This window comes from Sorex fumeus, unplaced genomic scaffold (assembly GCF_029834395.1).
Source record: "Sorex fumeus unplaced genomic scaffold, SorFum_2.1 ptg000125l, whole genome shotgun sequence".
NCBI lineage: Eukaryota > Metazoa > Chordata > Mammalia > Eulipotyphla > Soricidae > Sorex > Sorex fumeus.
This window is the reverse complement of record NW_026606182.1, coordinates 1,278,546-1,294,686: the sequence shown is the minus strand read 5'-3', so window position 1 is coordinate 1,294,686 and position 16,141 is coordinate 1,278,546. Positions and strand designations below refer to the sequence as shown.

Here is a 16,141-nt window from a genome sequence, read left to right as displayed (position 1 = left end):
TAATTTCCTGAGGTGACCGGAGTAACCGGGCAGTTTCTCCTTTCTGAAGGACGAGACAGGCCTGGCACGAGGAAGCCTGAGAGGCTGATTGGGTGGATGTGTGTGCCTGGTGGTGCTTTCTGAATTTCACTTTCTGTTTTGCTTTACTTTCTGTCAGATAGGGGTGTTGTTATCAACAGGCAGTTGGCCCGAGGCTGCACAGTAACTGGGCTGTTTCTCCTTTCTGAAGGAGGAGACAGGCCTGGCACGAGGAAGCCTGAGAGGCTGATTGGGTGGATGTGTGTGCCTGCTGGTGCTTTCTGAATTTCACTTTCTGTTTTGCTTTACTTTCCGTCAGATAGGGGTGTTGTTATCCACAGGCAGTTGGCCCGAGGCTGCACCTGAGCGCCTGGATCCAGATCCCAACCGCTAAGAGCCCCTGGATCCAAATCCCAACCACCAAGAGACCCTGGTAAGCTGGCAAGAGGCCCCTCCCTGCCCCTCGCCCACCCTGAACTTCTCACCCCCATCCTTGCAACCCACGCTCAGAAAAGGGGGTCAGTTGACTGTTCATGGACAAGGACATGAGCCTGGTGAGGCAGAGGCAGAGGCTGGATTTGAACCCAGGTCTGTGTGACCACTGCCCCTGCCCTATGCCTTAAAAAGAGAGAGGGGGCTCAGCTGGGGTCAGCAGGACACCCCAACATCCCATGTCCCTGAGTCCCTGAGACTAGTGATCTCAGCAGGCACGTGGATGGTGTGAATGTGGGGGGCTCTTCCCTTTGGGAATTTGGAGGCAGCGGAGGAGGAGCAGGAGGAGGAGGGTGGGGGAGTCTGAACCTCTCCCCACTGTGCTCTGGACCCTGGGACTCCTGGACCCTGCTGACCAGGGTGGGGGAGGGCGGGGACAAAGGATTTCTGTCAAGACTCAGGGATCACGTTGTCCCTGAGATCCCAGAACTCAGGCTTGGTTTTACCCACCCAAGTATGGGCGCCTGCTCAGTGCTAGGTCCTGAGGGAAACTGAGGCCGAGGAGGGGAGTGACTTTCCTGGGGTCCCATGAGGGAGAGGAAGTGGGAGATGACAGGGATCTCCCATCAACCACTCTCTGAGGTGAGGGGACCATGGGAGTGAAGGGGTCAGAGCAGACCTGTGTGCCCGGGATCCAGGAGCTGCCCGGGGGAGGTGGGGGGGCCCCACTGCTGACACCCCCATATTTACCCTATCTTGGGGCTTTTGCTTTTTGACCATGAATAAAAAGGAGCTTAACAGCAGCACAGCCCTCCTCCCTGTGCCTGGGGGAGACCCCAAAAGAAAGAGATTCCTGCAGGTGGGTCAGAGGCCCCAATAAACAAGTTTAGCAAAAACTGAAGGCGAGAGCCCTGAAAGAGGAAGGGAGGAGGGGTGTAGCCAGAGACGCATCGGAAGCGGGACTAGGACCGTTTTTTTTTGCACGCGACGGTGCCTGAGGGAGTTGCATGCACCTAGACCTCTGCACAGCTCACAGTACCCCAACAGAAAGCCATCAGGTTTCTGAACCACTTCTTGGAAATGGTCTTCAAAAAAAAATTTTTTTTTAATTGAATTATGGGTGAGATGCACCCTTTACAAAGTTGTTCACGATTGGGTTTCAGGCAATATTCTAACATCCGTCCCTTCACCAGTGCACATTTGCCACCACCAACGTGAAATGATCTATTATTATTATTATTGTTGTTGTTGTTGTTGTTGTTTTATTTTTAACCAAGATTTGGACAATGGTGCATTTGCCAAAAGTCCCCTGAGTTCTGCTGTCAGGGTCCAGGGTTGATTTCACCCACCACGGTCCATCCCCACTCTTTGTTCCTTTATATATCTCAGGGGAGTGAGGTCATTGAGATTGGACCTTTCCCTCTAATTGAGTTAATGTAAGACTCCCAATAGTTTCAGGGGTGCTGAACCAAAAGCAAGGATTTTGTCTGACAGCCGAGGAGAGTCCCACGGTGCCTATATTCCACGTCTTTACGCCCTCATCGGGCACTGGGGTTGTTCTCAGATCTTGGCTGTCATAAGCATCGCTGGGATAGAATTGGTGGATTTTGTGGAAATTCTTATTTCTTTTTCTTTTCTTTTGAGTCACACCTGCTGACGCATAGGGATTCCTCCTGGCTTTGAACTCAGGAATTACTCCTGGCGGTGCTTGGGGGACCATATGGGATGCTGGGAATGGAACCCAGGTTGGGCGCATGCAAGGTCAATGCCCTCCCAGCTGTGCTATCGCTCTAGCCCTTCCCCCTCCCACTTTTTTTTTTTTTGGAAGAGGAAGGCTTCCTCTTTTTTTTTTTTTATTTTTGCTTTTTGGGTCACATCCAGCGATGTTCAGAGGTTGAAAAATTTTTTTTTCATTCTGCAAGTTCCTTTATTGCTTTGCTTCTTTCTTACATTTTATGTTTTTTCTGCTTCTCACATTTATACTTTTTCACATCTGTTTTTTCTCCTTCTGAGTCATATTTCCTCCTTGACTTTCACAAAAGACTGATTAGTATCCTTACAGAAATGACTTATCAGCTGTAATAACTTTAGCTACTGTTTGCCTGAAAATGTTTTTTTTTTCTTTTCTTTTTTTGAATCACCATGCGATACAGTTACAAAACTTTCATGTTTGAGTTTTAGTCAGACAATGATCGGACACCCATCCCTCCACCAATGCACATTTTCCACCACCAACGTCCCCAGTATCCCCCTCCTCAATCCAGTCCAATCCCACCCTCCCCCTGCCTCTATGGCAGACAATTTACCCCATACTCTCTGATTTTGGGTGAAAATGTTTTTTTTTTAAAATTATTCCTTCAATTCTGAATGATAATTTGAAAAACATCTCCCCTTCCTCATCTCCTCCCCCCCCCAAAGAGAAATAAATGAGCTGACCAATACAATAGCTTATGTAAAAAAAGCATACAATAGCATGTGTTGGACATATAATTAAAAAAAAAAACTAAGGGGCTGGAGCAATAGCACAGTGTGGAGGGCGTTTGCCTTGCACACGGCTGACCCGGGTTCAATTCCCAGCAATTCCCATATGGTTCCCCTGAGCACCACCAGGAGTAATTCCTGAGTGCAGAGCCAGGAGTAAACCTTGTGCGTCGCCGGGTGCAACCCAAAAAGCAAAATAAATTATCAAAGAAATAAAATAAAAATTAAAAAACAAAAAAATTTAAAAAACAAAACTGAAACTCATTCAGTGACCTCAAGGACAAAAATAGAGAACACTATCCCAGAGGAAGAGTATAGGAGTCGTAGCAATAGTGCAATAGTACACTTGTTCTGCACATGACTGACCTGGGTTGGATCTACCCACAGGGTCTTCTGAGACCCCCAGCAGTGATTCCTAAGCACAGAGCCAGGAGTAATCCCTCACCACCGCTGGGTGTGACCATCACCCTCACCAAAATAATTCGAGGATACAGAAAAAGATATTAAGAAAAGATAAAGACAATATGATAGATTTATGGGGCAGCATTAAGAGAAACAACATTGACCTAGGGATTCCAGGGAAGCAAAGAGAGAAAGGGGCAGAAATGCTGTTGGAATGAATACTAGTCAAGAATGCCTTCAATCGGAGATAACCCTGACACCGGAAGCTCAGAGAGTTCCAGAGTAAAAAAAATTTTCTTTTTATGTTTTGCATGCAGAGTCCCAGGTTCTATCTGGGGCAGCCAGAGCTGAGCACTGCAGGGAGTGGTGTTCTTTTCCTACAAAAGAGTAGCTTCTGCTTTATGGCAAGGGTTGGGGTTCAGGATGGATCACGACGGTTACGACTATCCTGTTGTTTGTCGATTGCCTCGAGCAGGCCCCAGTAACGTCTCCTTCATCCTAGCCCTGAGATTTTTTTTAAAAAAGTGCCATATTCAAGGCTCTTTCAGGGTTAGGAGAATGAGAACCATCATTGTTACTGGTATTTGGCATATTGGGTACGCCACGGGGAGTTTGCCAGACTCTGCTGTGTGAGCAGGTTACATTCAGTAGCCTGCCAGTTTGTCCAAAGTAAGAATGAGATAATAAGATGTAATAATAGTAATAATAATAATAATAATAATAATAATAATAAGCGGCCGCGCACTTCCAGGAGCTGGGTTTTGTAGTCTCTGGGTCTTGTCCGTTGATGAGATTACACGGCGCCAGGGGGCCAGTTGGTGGATGTGACCCCTGCCTACTGAAATATGGAGGATCTGGGTGGAGGATGCTCAGCCCCGATCCGAGCAGACTTGGAGATCTCAGCCCTGGGACCCGCATGCCTTTGTTCCTCTGCCGGTACCTTCATGAGTGTGGGGAGTGGTCTCAGCATGGTGGTGGCTGGTTCTGGAGGTCTTTGGCTGCCGGAGCCCTGGTCAGGGTGGGGAGGGAAACTCAACCTGCTCCTCTTCAAGGGGCCCCGGTGAGGACAGCCTGGCACGGGGGCAGGAGACTCTGCGCTGGGTTCAGGTTGGAAACATCTGAATTACGGTTGTGGGAAGGTGTAACGGTGGTGGGATTGGTGTTCGATTATTAAATGCAATCAGATATTGTGAACTACTTTATAAAAATAAAATAAAGAAAAAAAAGAAACAAAAGAGACAAGTCTGCCGAAGAGCTCCTGTTACTGTTCTTCAAACCATATGTTGGAAAGAAGCAAGGAGGAAAAGCAGAAAAAAGGAGGGAAGAAAAGAAATAAGGAGGAAAGGAAAGGAGGTGTGAAGAGGAAGTGAGGAGGAGAGGAAAGAAGGTGTGAAGGGGAAGGGAGGAAGGGGGGAAGGAAGGAACAAAGGAAGGAAGGAAGGAAGGGAGAGAGGGAGGAAGGAAGGTAGGAAGGAAGGAAGCGAGAGAGAGAGGGAGGAAAGAAGGAAGGGAGGGAGGGAGGAAGGAAGGAAGGAAGGAAGGAAGGAAGGAAGGAAGGAAGGAAGGAAGAAAACTCCCAGTCCCCTGGGGCAACTATTTGTTCCCAGAACTGAAACACTCCAGCTGATCCTTGAACTTCCTGATATCTGTGAGCCCTGCAAGTCAAGCAGATCATTTCAGAAATAGGTAAATGAGTAGTGGTTCAAGCGATAGCACAGCGGTAGGGCATTCGCCTTACAAGCGGCCAACATGGCTGACCCGAGTTCGATTCCTCCGCCCCTCTTGGAGAGCCCGGCAAGCTACCGAGAGTATTCGATATGCCAGACACAGTAACAACAAAGTCTCCAATGGAGACGTTACTGGGCCCGCTCGAGCAAAAGGCTAGAAAGGTTAAAAAAATAAAAAAAAAAGGGTCGTGGAAGAATCAAGAACCCTGGAGAATCGAGTGCTGTGTCGAATGAGGGGGCACGCAAGGAGCCAGCACGTCACAGACCCTTCATTATAGTTGCATCTGTCAATGAGTCAACACAGCAGTGCCCAACTTCTCAAGTTTCCAGAACATTCCAGAACTCTCCTCCCATATTTCCTGTGTTTGGTCTGCTGTTTCTATGACTCTCGCATGGCTGTCACCCAGTCTTTCTTCCCACTGTTCCCCACGAAAGGAAAGGACACTGATGGCTGTAGGGTTTAAGAAATCTCTTGATCAAATGGGAGCTCAATTTCTAGTTTATTGAGAAACGTCCATATTGTTTTCCAAAAAGGCTGGACCAGTCGGCATTGACTGGTTAAAGAAATTTTAGTACATCTACACAATAGAATACTTATGAAAGTATTAGAAAAGATAAAAACATGAAATTTGCATGTAAGTGGATGGACATGGAGAGTATCATGCTAAGTGAAATGAGTCAGAGAGAGAGAGGGACAGACATAGAATGACTGCACTCATTTGTGGAGTATAAAGTAACAGTATGGGAGACTAACACCCAAGGATAGTAGAGATAAGGGCCAGGAAGATCACTCCACGGCTTGGAAGCTTGTCTCACATGCTGGGGGAAAAGGCAGCTGGGATAGAGAAGGGACCACTAAGTAAATGATGGTTGGAGAGTTCACTCAGCATGGCAGATGTGTGCTGAAAGTAGACTATGGACCAAACATGATGGCGCTTAGTACCTGCATTGCAAGCCATAACGTTGAGAGAGAGAGAGAGAGAGAGAGAGAGAGAGAGAGAGAGAGAGAGAGAGAGAGACAAAGAGACAGAGAGAGAGATAATGAATGTGCCTGCCACAGAGGCAGGTGTGGGAATAGGTGGGGGTGGTGGAAAGGATACTAGGAACATTAGTGGTAGAGAATGGACACTGGTGGAAGGGTGGGTACTCGATCATTGTATGACTGAAACATAATCGCGAAAGTTTGTAAGTCTCTAACTGTATCACCATGGTGACTCATTGAAATTTTAAAAAATTAAAAAAGAAATCTCTTGAAACAGCAGCAGCAGAGACAGGAGTCAGAGAAACATCGGGGGTTAAGTGTTAGTGTGTATGACCCCCCAGGAAGCAGGGAAGCACAGACCCGTCCCCTTGCTGCCCTTTCTGGCCCAGCTGCTCACAGTCACTTTGTTCCTCCCCACCAGGGTGAAGCCTTGCCTCTGTCCACCCGGACACAGATTGCAGAGTATGGGGGAGCTGGGATGCAGAGACCCTCATGGCACCATGGACCCAGATAATGACTCAGGTATTCAACTATTTCTCCCAAGGCTGGTGCCTACTGGAGACCCTGAACTAAGGGGGTGTCTTGGGCTGAATTAAGGGGGTGTCTTGGGCTGAATTAAGGGGATGTCTTGGGCTGAATTAAGGAGGTGTTGGACTGAATTAAGGGGGTGTCTTGGGCTGAATTAAGGGGGTGTCTTGGGCTGAATTAAGGAGGTGTTGGACTGAATTAAGGGGGTGTCTTGGGCTGAATTAAGGGGGTGTCTCGGGTTGAATTGTGATCTAGAGCAATCAAGAGCTGAAGGCGGGGTGGGAGGTCAGGAGCGACCTAGAAACTCAAAAGGGGCAATGGTGTCTTGAGCACCTGAGGGCCTGGGGGGTGCATCTTCTTCCTGGTCCCTCATCCCGGTCCCCTGGCTGGGTTGTCCACTCTTCCCACCCCTTGTCATCTAGCAAATAGCCCAAATTAAAGTCAGGACAGCCTTCAGGGAGGGGAAAAGCTGGGGCACAGGAGGAAAAGGGCCTTGATGTTGGGAAGAATAGGACACAGGCCTGCAATCTTGCTGGTTTCTTCTACCCTCTGCCCCTTCAAGTTCATGCCCTTGGATGCTGTCCATGAGGCCCTTTAGACTTCTTTTTTTTTTTTTTTTGCTTTTTGGGTCACACCCCGTGATGCACAGGGCTTATTCCCGGTTCTGCACTCAGGAATTACCCCTGCGGTACTCAGGGGACCATATGGGATGCTGGGAATCTAACCTGGGTTGGCCGCGTGCAAGGCAAACGCCCTACCCGCTGTCCTATTGCTCCAGCCCCTAGACTTCTTTTTAATGGTAAGTGGGTCGTAACACTGGACCAAGTTCGATATTTACTGCCTGGAAGTGGCTGGAGCACATATGTAATCTCACCTCAATATATTCCTTCTGCGGATATATTGAGGATCCATTCTGTTTCCATAAATTAAGTTCTGAGCATCAACTATACTGGAGGTACACAGCCTGGTTCCTCTCTGTCACCAAGTCATGTCTGTGTTCCCTTTGTCTGATGGCCATCCCCTCTCTCCCAGCTCCCACCGGGCCTGTGCATCTTCATAACAGATGTGACAGCCTCAGGTGGCTGCCACCTGTTCTCATCTCCAGGTGTCTGCACAGTTCTCAGCTCCCAATAATAGACAATGTCGTTGGCGAGTACCTTTGCCAAATCCCTGGTTTCCTCTCTAACTGATTAGGACCAATATCAAACCTAAGCAGCTCTGCACCCACCCTTATCCACAATGCTTTCCAAAGTTCTGTTTCTCGGGACTGTCTCTCTCTGTGTGTCTCTGTCTCTCTCTGTCTCTGTCTCTGTGTCTCTGTCTCTCTCTGTCTCCGTGTCTCCCTCTCTCTCTTTCTCTCTCTCCCTCTCTGCCTTTCTGTCTCTCTCTGTCTCTTTGTCCCTTTGTTTCCCTCTCTCTGTCTCCCTCTCTCCCTCTCTCTTTCTCTTTTTCTCTCTCCCCTCCCAGGATCCCCTGGGATGCAGAGGTTGCTGACTCAGTTACCTTGAAGATGGAAGAGAGAGGAGGAGTGAGTATAGGTTGGAAGCAGGACCCCCAATAGCCCCGGGTCCTTGCTGGAGGCTTCCTGGGACACATCCTCCCCCAGATACAAGGAGATCTTGGGGGCCAGAGAGATATTACGGGGATTTAAGTGTTTTTCTTGCGTGCGACCAACTCTGGCCATGCAGGTTCCTGGAGCACCGCCAGGAATGACCCAGTACTCTTGAGTACTGCTGCTGGATATGAACCAATCTTTCTCTCAGCTCCCTCGCAAAAGAAACAGTGATCTTTTGTCAAGTTTGTGGGCCAGCAGGGGTGAGGGGTGACAGTGGGGAGCTGGAGAGGAGGTGATAAGAGCTGAACCCAAAGGTCAAAGCTGAGGGTCTGGCCCCACACCTGCAGAATGTCTCTCCTCTGCCCATCTGAAGAGAACATGACAAGCAGAAGGAATCCTTTCTTCATGGTTGTGGCACACACTGGGTATAGTTTGCCACATTCTTTTAAAATCAAACAATAGTAATAAGTCCATATATATATGCTATAAGTAAGCCAGAAATCAAGTGCTTAATAATTTTTTAAAATTGAATCACAGTGAGAGACACAGTTCCAAGGTTGTTCATATTGAGTTTCAGTCATACAATGTTCCAAGACCCATCCCTTCACCAGTGTACATTTCCTACCACCCATGTCCCTGTGGGTGGCAGGCAGTACTTTTATTAATTTATTTTTTTGCTTTTTTGGGTTATACCCGGCGATGCACAGGGTTACTCTTGGCTCTACACTCAGGAATTATTCCTGGTGGTGCTCAGAGGACTATATGGGATACTGGAGATTGAACCTGGATTGACTGTGTGCAAGGCAAACGCCCTACCCGCTGTGCTATTGGTCCAGCTCAAGGCAGTACTTTTAAAATATAGGGAGATTTCACTGGAATGTCACAAAGACAACTGACAATTCCTTGGATTAATTCCTGAGCTTCCCATTTGTTGGCGGAGTGGTCCCTTATCCTATCTAAGTCTTACTTTTCTCTCTGTGAAATAAGTATAAGTCTTAGAGCTAAAGAGATAGTACAAGGGTCAATGAGACTGCCAGTCTTGCATGGAACTGATGCTGATTTGAAGCCCCAGACCACATATGGCACCCTGAGCACCTGAAAAGGTCCCTCCTGAGCATAGAGCCAGGAATAGCTCATGAGCACTTCTGGGTGTAGCCAATCTACCCCCCAAATGAAAAAAAAATAGAAAAGAGAATAGCTTTTTGTTTTATACAGCAGAAAATGTCATGATTTCTCTCTCTCTCTCTCTCTCTCTCTCTCTCTCTCTCTCAGACGCACACACACACACACACACACACACACACACACACACTCACCCATAGTCTCCTAGCTGCAATTCTGTTGTCTCCAAATCCATAAGAATCTTATGCTTTCTTCCTCAAACTGACCTTGATCAGCTCTGGTTCTGAGGCTGAGCTTGTTTGCTGTTGATACCGCATTTCTCCCATTTCCCGCAAACATGGACACACTTGTGCCATCTGCTCTAGTGGGATACACCAAGGTACCTGCAGGCTCCTTCTAAAGGATGACAGACTATCCATCCCTAACCACACAGAGAGGCAGACACAATATCATGAGATCTGGTGTCTGGAGGTCCAAGATCAAGGAGTTGGCAGAGTTGATGTCTATTGAGGACTCACTTACTGAATAGCAGATGGCCACCTTCCCTCTCTCCTGCCCTGGCCTCTCCTCTGTTTGTGGGGAGAGGTGGGGACAGTATTTCTCCTTTTGCCACAAGCATTTGGGTCTTAATGGATTAAGATCAGAATTCTATGATTCAATTGACCTTCTATCCAAACATACCCACATCAGGGGCAGGATACTAATATCGGAATTAAGGGAAGAATGTATGTTTCATTTTATGACACCAAATAATTCCATCAGCAGTGCTTAGGGGATGGGTCCATGGAAGTACCTTAGACTCAAAACTTGGTCAATTCCACCACCATTTACTTTCACCTTATTCTTATTTTCTAGAGGGTGGCAACCTTTTCGAAGATGCTTTCCAGTATATCCTGGACACAATGAGCGAAGAAAAATTGCTATCCCTGATAACAGAGGATGAAGTCTTGGAGAATCTTGAGGCTGAGAAGGATTTTTCCAAGTACGATAAGGGGTGGGGGGTGGGGGATGGAGTGTCACTCACCCATCTTGACATATGAGCCTAATTTCCTCTGGGGATGGCAGAGACCTGTGTTTGGGTGGTAAATGTTCGTCGCAACATTCCATGAGGAATATGTCCTCTGTATCATTTCCTCACAGTAACTGTCCTGGGTTGAGAAGAGACGAGGACTGTAGGTGGCAGATTAGCAATTTGGGTCAAGTAACCAAACTGTCTATCAGAGGTCACTCTCCCCTAGATCACTCATTTTTGACAGCAACTCCAAATTTGAGGGGGGAGATGTCCATCAGATCTCCATTTGGTGTGGTTTCCCTAAAATTTAGAGCTAAATTCACTGAGGCTGTATGTAGTAAACAGATTCAGTTTACTACACAGAAAGGAGGCAGAGTCTGATAGGGATTCAGATGTGACACTTTCCTTGTCCTCAGGAGCCATCACTGTTCCATATTCAATATGGGACAAAAAATGGAGTGACATCAAACCACAACACCCAATAAAAGAGAGAGAACAAAAGGGAATGCCCTGCCACAGATGCAGGGTGGGATGTGGGGGATGGGGGGTGGGAGGGATACTGGGATCCGTGGTGGTGGGAAATGGGCACTGGTGGAGGGATGGGTATTTGATCATTGTATAATTGAAATCCAATCACAAAAATTTGTAAGTCTACAACTGTACCTCATGATGTCTCACTAATAAAAAAAAATGGAGTGACATCATGAAGAGATGTCAACCACAGACTATCCACAGATCTTATCTAGGTCCTCTAATCCTTTCCAAAGGTGAGACGAGTACCACATGACAATATTCATTATGGTATGTCCACCAATGCAGCTCCTGCTGTATACTCACCTTGTTAGTGCATCCAATGTCAAAAGTCTCAAGCAAAAGAAAACTCAAATCAGTGAGGACATCTAGGGACCCAGATATCATTTTCCAAGACTTCAGCGCAAAGGACAGATCCACCGATAGGTCTATAGTCGACCTAATTTTTCTCACAGCATATTATGTTCTCTGAATGAAAGAGTCTACACTGGGATTCTTTCTCTTTGTTTACACGAAGTTCCCATTCTACAAACACCTGCAGTGATTATGGTATTATTTTGACCTAGGTGGTTCTTTATTAAATACCTACTACTTAGGAGTATCTTTATTCTTTTAATTTATTTATTTATTATTTATTGAATCACCATGAGAACAGTCACAAAGCCTTTCAGTTCAAGTCTTGGTCGGTCATACAATGATCAAACACCCATCCCTTCACCAGTGCACATTTTCCACCACCAAGAACCCCAGTATACCCCCCTCCCACCACCCCCCTGCCTGTATGGCAGATTTCCACTTTAGTCTCTCTCTTTACTTTGATCACATTCAATATTAAGACAAAAGACTCAACATTGTTATTTGGAATTTTCCCAAACATTCAGACCTGCCACAAAGATATCATTAGAGAATTTGTTTTTTCTTGCTGATTATGAAGAGCATATGATGTCGTGTGGCCACAATAGTGGCCACGCAAATTTGGATTTCGGATATTTTAGTAATAAACCTAGAGGGATTACTTCCAGAAGCCCCTGGGTTCCGAGATTGGTATGTATGCCTCTGGGATCATGGTTGGTCAGAAGTTGGAGGAGGCATTTGAGGATGGCAACCTGGAGCATTGTCATGGCGGGGAGCAGGGCCGATTCCACTCCCATCCCATGAAGCCCCACGTGCCTTGTCAATGCAGTCTCATACCTGGCTGTTCATTAGGCTCTAAAAGATGCAGGGCACCATGTTGCCACCACAGAAGGGGACAGGCAGAGGGACAGACACCCTTCCCCTCCCAGGGCAGCATAGCACCATAGTTAAATACACAGTCCAGATGTATTTGGGTTGGGCTCAGATTTTCCCACCACCATTCAAACCTGATTTCCAGGGACAAATGCTAGATCATTTACTTTCTATTGATCACTTTGCATATCAGAAAATGTTGCGGGGCCGCATAAGTGGCCGCACGGTTTGGAAAATAGTCCTGGTACCCTCATGCCAGAGCCCTGCTTGTAGAAGCTCATGGCCACCGGGATTCCATCTGGAGAAGGCGGGAGACAGCCCCTACCCCATCTGGGACCTCCCGGTGATATTGGCTCTGGATGGGGCCTGGAGAATTCTCCGGGAGCTGTGGGGCCCTCTAGCCGGTTTTTTTCTTCACGGCTGTGTGCTGTAAGATGGCGCTGGGGGTGGGTTGTTGGCGTGACTTCCAGAATCAGAGGTTGCCTGGGAGCCGGATTGGCCCCATTGCAGTTCAGAAAATAGTCCTGGCACCCCCATGCCAAAGCCCTGCTTATAGAAGCTCATGGTCACCAGGATTCCATCTGGAGAAGGTGTATTTATTTGTTTTTTTATGAATCACCGTGAGGTACAGTTACAGACTTACAAACTTTTCTGCTTATGTTTCAGTCATACAATGATCGAGTACTCATCTCTAGGAGTATCTTTAGATAATGTAATCTTTAGATTATTTATTTATTTATTTTCTGTCTGAATAAGTAAAATTTGGACCTACTCATGTATGAAACGTATTTAATGCCAATTAAAGAATTCCTTATATTTCTCAAATTCCGTTTGGTTGATAGATTAGGATCTGTGACTTATGAAGGATAGAACTTACCTGAACCACAATAGAGAAGATAAAATTGCCTGTTAATAACCCACCTTTATTGTTTCAGGGATGAGGGTCTTGGCAGTCCGAAAACAGAAATGGAAGAAAAGGAAGACACAGAAAATAAGGAGACAATGCAAGAAATGGACACCATGGAAGGCAAAAGTGAAAACCAACAGGTTCAGGAGTTCATGGAGAGGTTTTTGAAAGAGTTTCCTGAGGTGAAAAGCAAACTTGAGGGGCAAATAGCACAGCTCCGGGCACTGGCAGACAAGGCCGACAAGGTACACAGAGACTGTACCATCTCCAATATAGTGACCAACTCCGCCAACATTGTGTCTGGCATCCTGACCATCATTGGCATGGGTCTGGCACCTGTGACGGCTGGGGCAAGTCTAGCATTGTCAGCAACAGGGGTGGGACTGGGGATGGCATCTAATGTGACAGGTGTGTGTACCGCCATTGCGGAACACTCAATCAAATCCTCTATAAAAACTAAAGCCAATAATTTGGAGTCAGTTAAAATCAACACAGGGGAGATAATTAAGGAAGTTCTTCAGGATGGTGCTCCAAAAGTTATATCTGTAGCAACTGGTTGTGCTAAAGATGGAGAAAAGATTATGAAGAGCATCAATGCCATCAAGTTGATCCAAGCCAGCCCTAGGCTAGCATCCCAAGTCACACGTTTCATGAATGCTGGGAAAGTATCAATCCAAAGTGGTGATCAGGTGCAGAAATTTTTTGAAGGCACGGTTCTGGCTATGACCAAATGAGCCCGTTTCATGGGTGTGACCATGGCAGGCATCTCCATTCTGACTGGTATGGCCAGTCTTGTGAAAGAGTCAGTAGACTTGCATAAGGGATCAAAGACAAGTTCATCTGAGAAAATGAGGCAGGATGCTCAGGAGTTGGAGAAGAAGTTGGAGGACCTCATAGACTTTCATGCATATCTGCTTGGTTCTGACTTTGTAACCCCAGATGAGCATGGGGAGCAGAGGCCCATCCAGGAGAAAGGCATGGAAACAACTTTTGGAGAAAAAAAGAGGGTGAGATGAAGATTATAAAATTGGTGTTATGGCGTTTTGACATTCATGTCAAAGTATGCAGAGACAGGCAATGCGTAAGGATGGTGAGTCAAAGACAAATCAGGAACATGGAATCTGAAATAAGGGAGGGGAGGAGGACTAGAGAGTGTAGGGTTAATGGAGAAACTATTTTGGACCAAGGAAGACTTCAGGGCATGAATAAAGAGGCTTGGAGAATGCACCAGGAGGGGCGAACAATATGAATGAGTTGAAAATGGGGAGAAAATTGGAGAGCAACAATGCTTTGAGTATGGATTACAACAAAGGTGATTCCTCTTTTGACGCTCCCCATGGTTTCATGCCTCAAACAATAAAGAATTCATTCCCTAGTATTTGTCTTTTGTGCGACCTTTTCAGTATCATTCACCATTGCCTTTCAGAAGGTTTATCTTAGTCAGGCTATAACTTGTTTATCTAGATGATGGTAGTCATGATTTTGATAGTGGTTTGGTGGTGTTAGTCATGGTAGGGGTAATGACAATTGAATGGACATAAAAATAGTCAAATCTTATTTATTTCATTTTTATTTTTTGCTTTTTGGGTCACACCCGGCGATGCTCAGGGGTTACTCCTGGCTTTGCACTCAGGAATCACTCCTGGCAGTGGCCGGGGGACCATATGGGATGCTGGGAGTTAAACCCGGGTTGGCCGCATACAAGGCAAATGCCCTACCCGCTGTGCTATCACTCCAGTCCCCAAAAATAGTCAAATCTTTCGTGCTTTTTTGGACCATGGTGCACTGATAGCCAATGGCTTTGAATAGAATTTTGAATTCTGTTGGGAATACTAGTTGTTTAAGAAAAAGGAGAAACGAATTCAGATGATGGTGCATGTCACAGTTTCCATATCAAGACCAACTTGCTTGCATAAAGACACACACACATAAGGCCTCAGTTTTCTTGTTAGACAGGCAGCATATTGAATTAGAGAATATTCAATGTCTGCATGGTTTTCGCCATTGGTTTTATAAAGATGGGTCCAGTAAACATGGTGATATTATGAGTTTTTATTGGGTCACCTGATGAACTCACATGAATTCTAGATTATACATGTGTTTATGATGCTTCTTCAGATTAGAAGAGCTAATTTTCTGGTGCGAGAGGGACAGAAATAAAACAAATGGACAGAGGAAGAAAACACTATACAGCAAAGTCCTACAACTTAAGTATATCCACAAGATCTACTCACGTTTTACTTATGCTCCTGTGATTGCTTCCGAGGGCATCTTCCAGGTTTTTGCCAGAGTTACCGGCTCTTGTTTCTTATCACCATCCACACTGTATCAGAATGACCCTTAAAATATATAAGGATGTTGTAGCACTGTAGCACTGTCCTCCTGTTGTTCATCGATTTGCTCGAGCAGGCACGAGTAACGTCTCACAAATTGTGAGACATGTTGTTACTGTTTTTCGATGCATATCGAATACATCATGGGTAGCTTGCCAGGCTTTGCCGAGTGGGGGATATACTCTTGGTAGCTTGATGGGCTCTCCGAGAGGGGCAGAGGAATCGAACCTGGGTTGGTTATGTGCAAGGCAAACGCCCTACCCGCTGTGCTATTGTTGTGTTTTTTTTTTCCTTTTAATTTTTTTTCATTTGGTCATCCAGTTGGGTGACTGCATCTTCCAGAACACTCTGAGGAGCTTTTATGGGAGGTTCTCAGATTCATTCTCTGCAGAGAGGCAGAGGAAAGCAAATTCATTCCTTGGATCCTCACTTCCATTCCCCATGGACTTCCTATGCATCTTCTGTGCCCTTCTGTTAGTGTTGAGCATCATTCCCAAACAGGTTTTCATGACCAGAGCGTGTGCAAGTAACAAGAGACAAGGAACATGAAAATCTTCCAAGCCACTCACAAAGTAACAAGAAACAAGGAATATGAAAATCTTCCAAGCCACTCACAAAGTGATCTAGTGCTTAACCTAATATCTATTACAGGCTGGAGCGATAGCACAGTGGGTAAGGCGTTTGCCTTGCAAGTGGCCTATGTGGCCGACCCGAGTTCGATTCCTCCGCCCCTCTCGGAGAGCCCGGCAAGCTACTGAGAGTATCTCACCCATATGGCAAAGTCTGGCAAGCTCCCCGTGACGTATTCAATATGCCAAACACAGTAAAAACAAGTCTCACGATGGAGATGTTACTGGGCCCACTCGAGCAAATCGATGAACAGT

At 46.3% G+C, this 16,141-nt stretch overlaps 1 protein-coding gene across 1 annotated transcript; it reads left to right on the top strand.

Annotated features, from left to right (window-relative positions):
* The first annotated feature begins 354 nt into the window (after positions 1-354).
* Positions 355-14,263, top strand: LOC130044906 (apolipoprotein L2-like). The gene is made up of 4 exons (XM_056137574.1): positions 355-451; positions 6,464-6,564; positions 10,103-10,229; positions 12,953-14,263. Exons 2-4 carry the CDS (start codon positions 6,507-6,509, stop codon positions 13,656-13,658), a joined length of 891 nt encoding a protein of 296 aa, XP_055993549.1. The 5' UTR covers positions 355-451; positions 6,464-6,506; the 3' UTR covers positions 13,659-14,263.
* The last annotated feature ends 1,878 nt before the right edge of the window (positions 14,264-16,141 follow it).

Coding starts and splice junctions, on each gene's coding strand:
- LOC130044906 (XM_056137574.1), top strand. CDS start 6,507: ATGGGGGAGCTGGGATGCAGAGACCCTCATGGCACCATGGACCCAGAT. Junction 6,565..10,102: donor GGACCCAGATAATGACTCAG/GTATTCAACTAT, acceptor CTTATTTTCTAG/AGGGTGGCAACCTTTTCGAA. Junction 10,230..12,952: donor GCTGAGAAGGATTTTTCCAA/GTACGATAAGGG, acceptor TTATTGTTTCAG/GGATGAGGGTCTTGGCAGTC.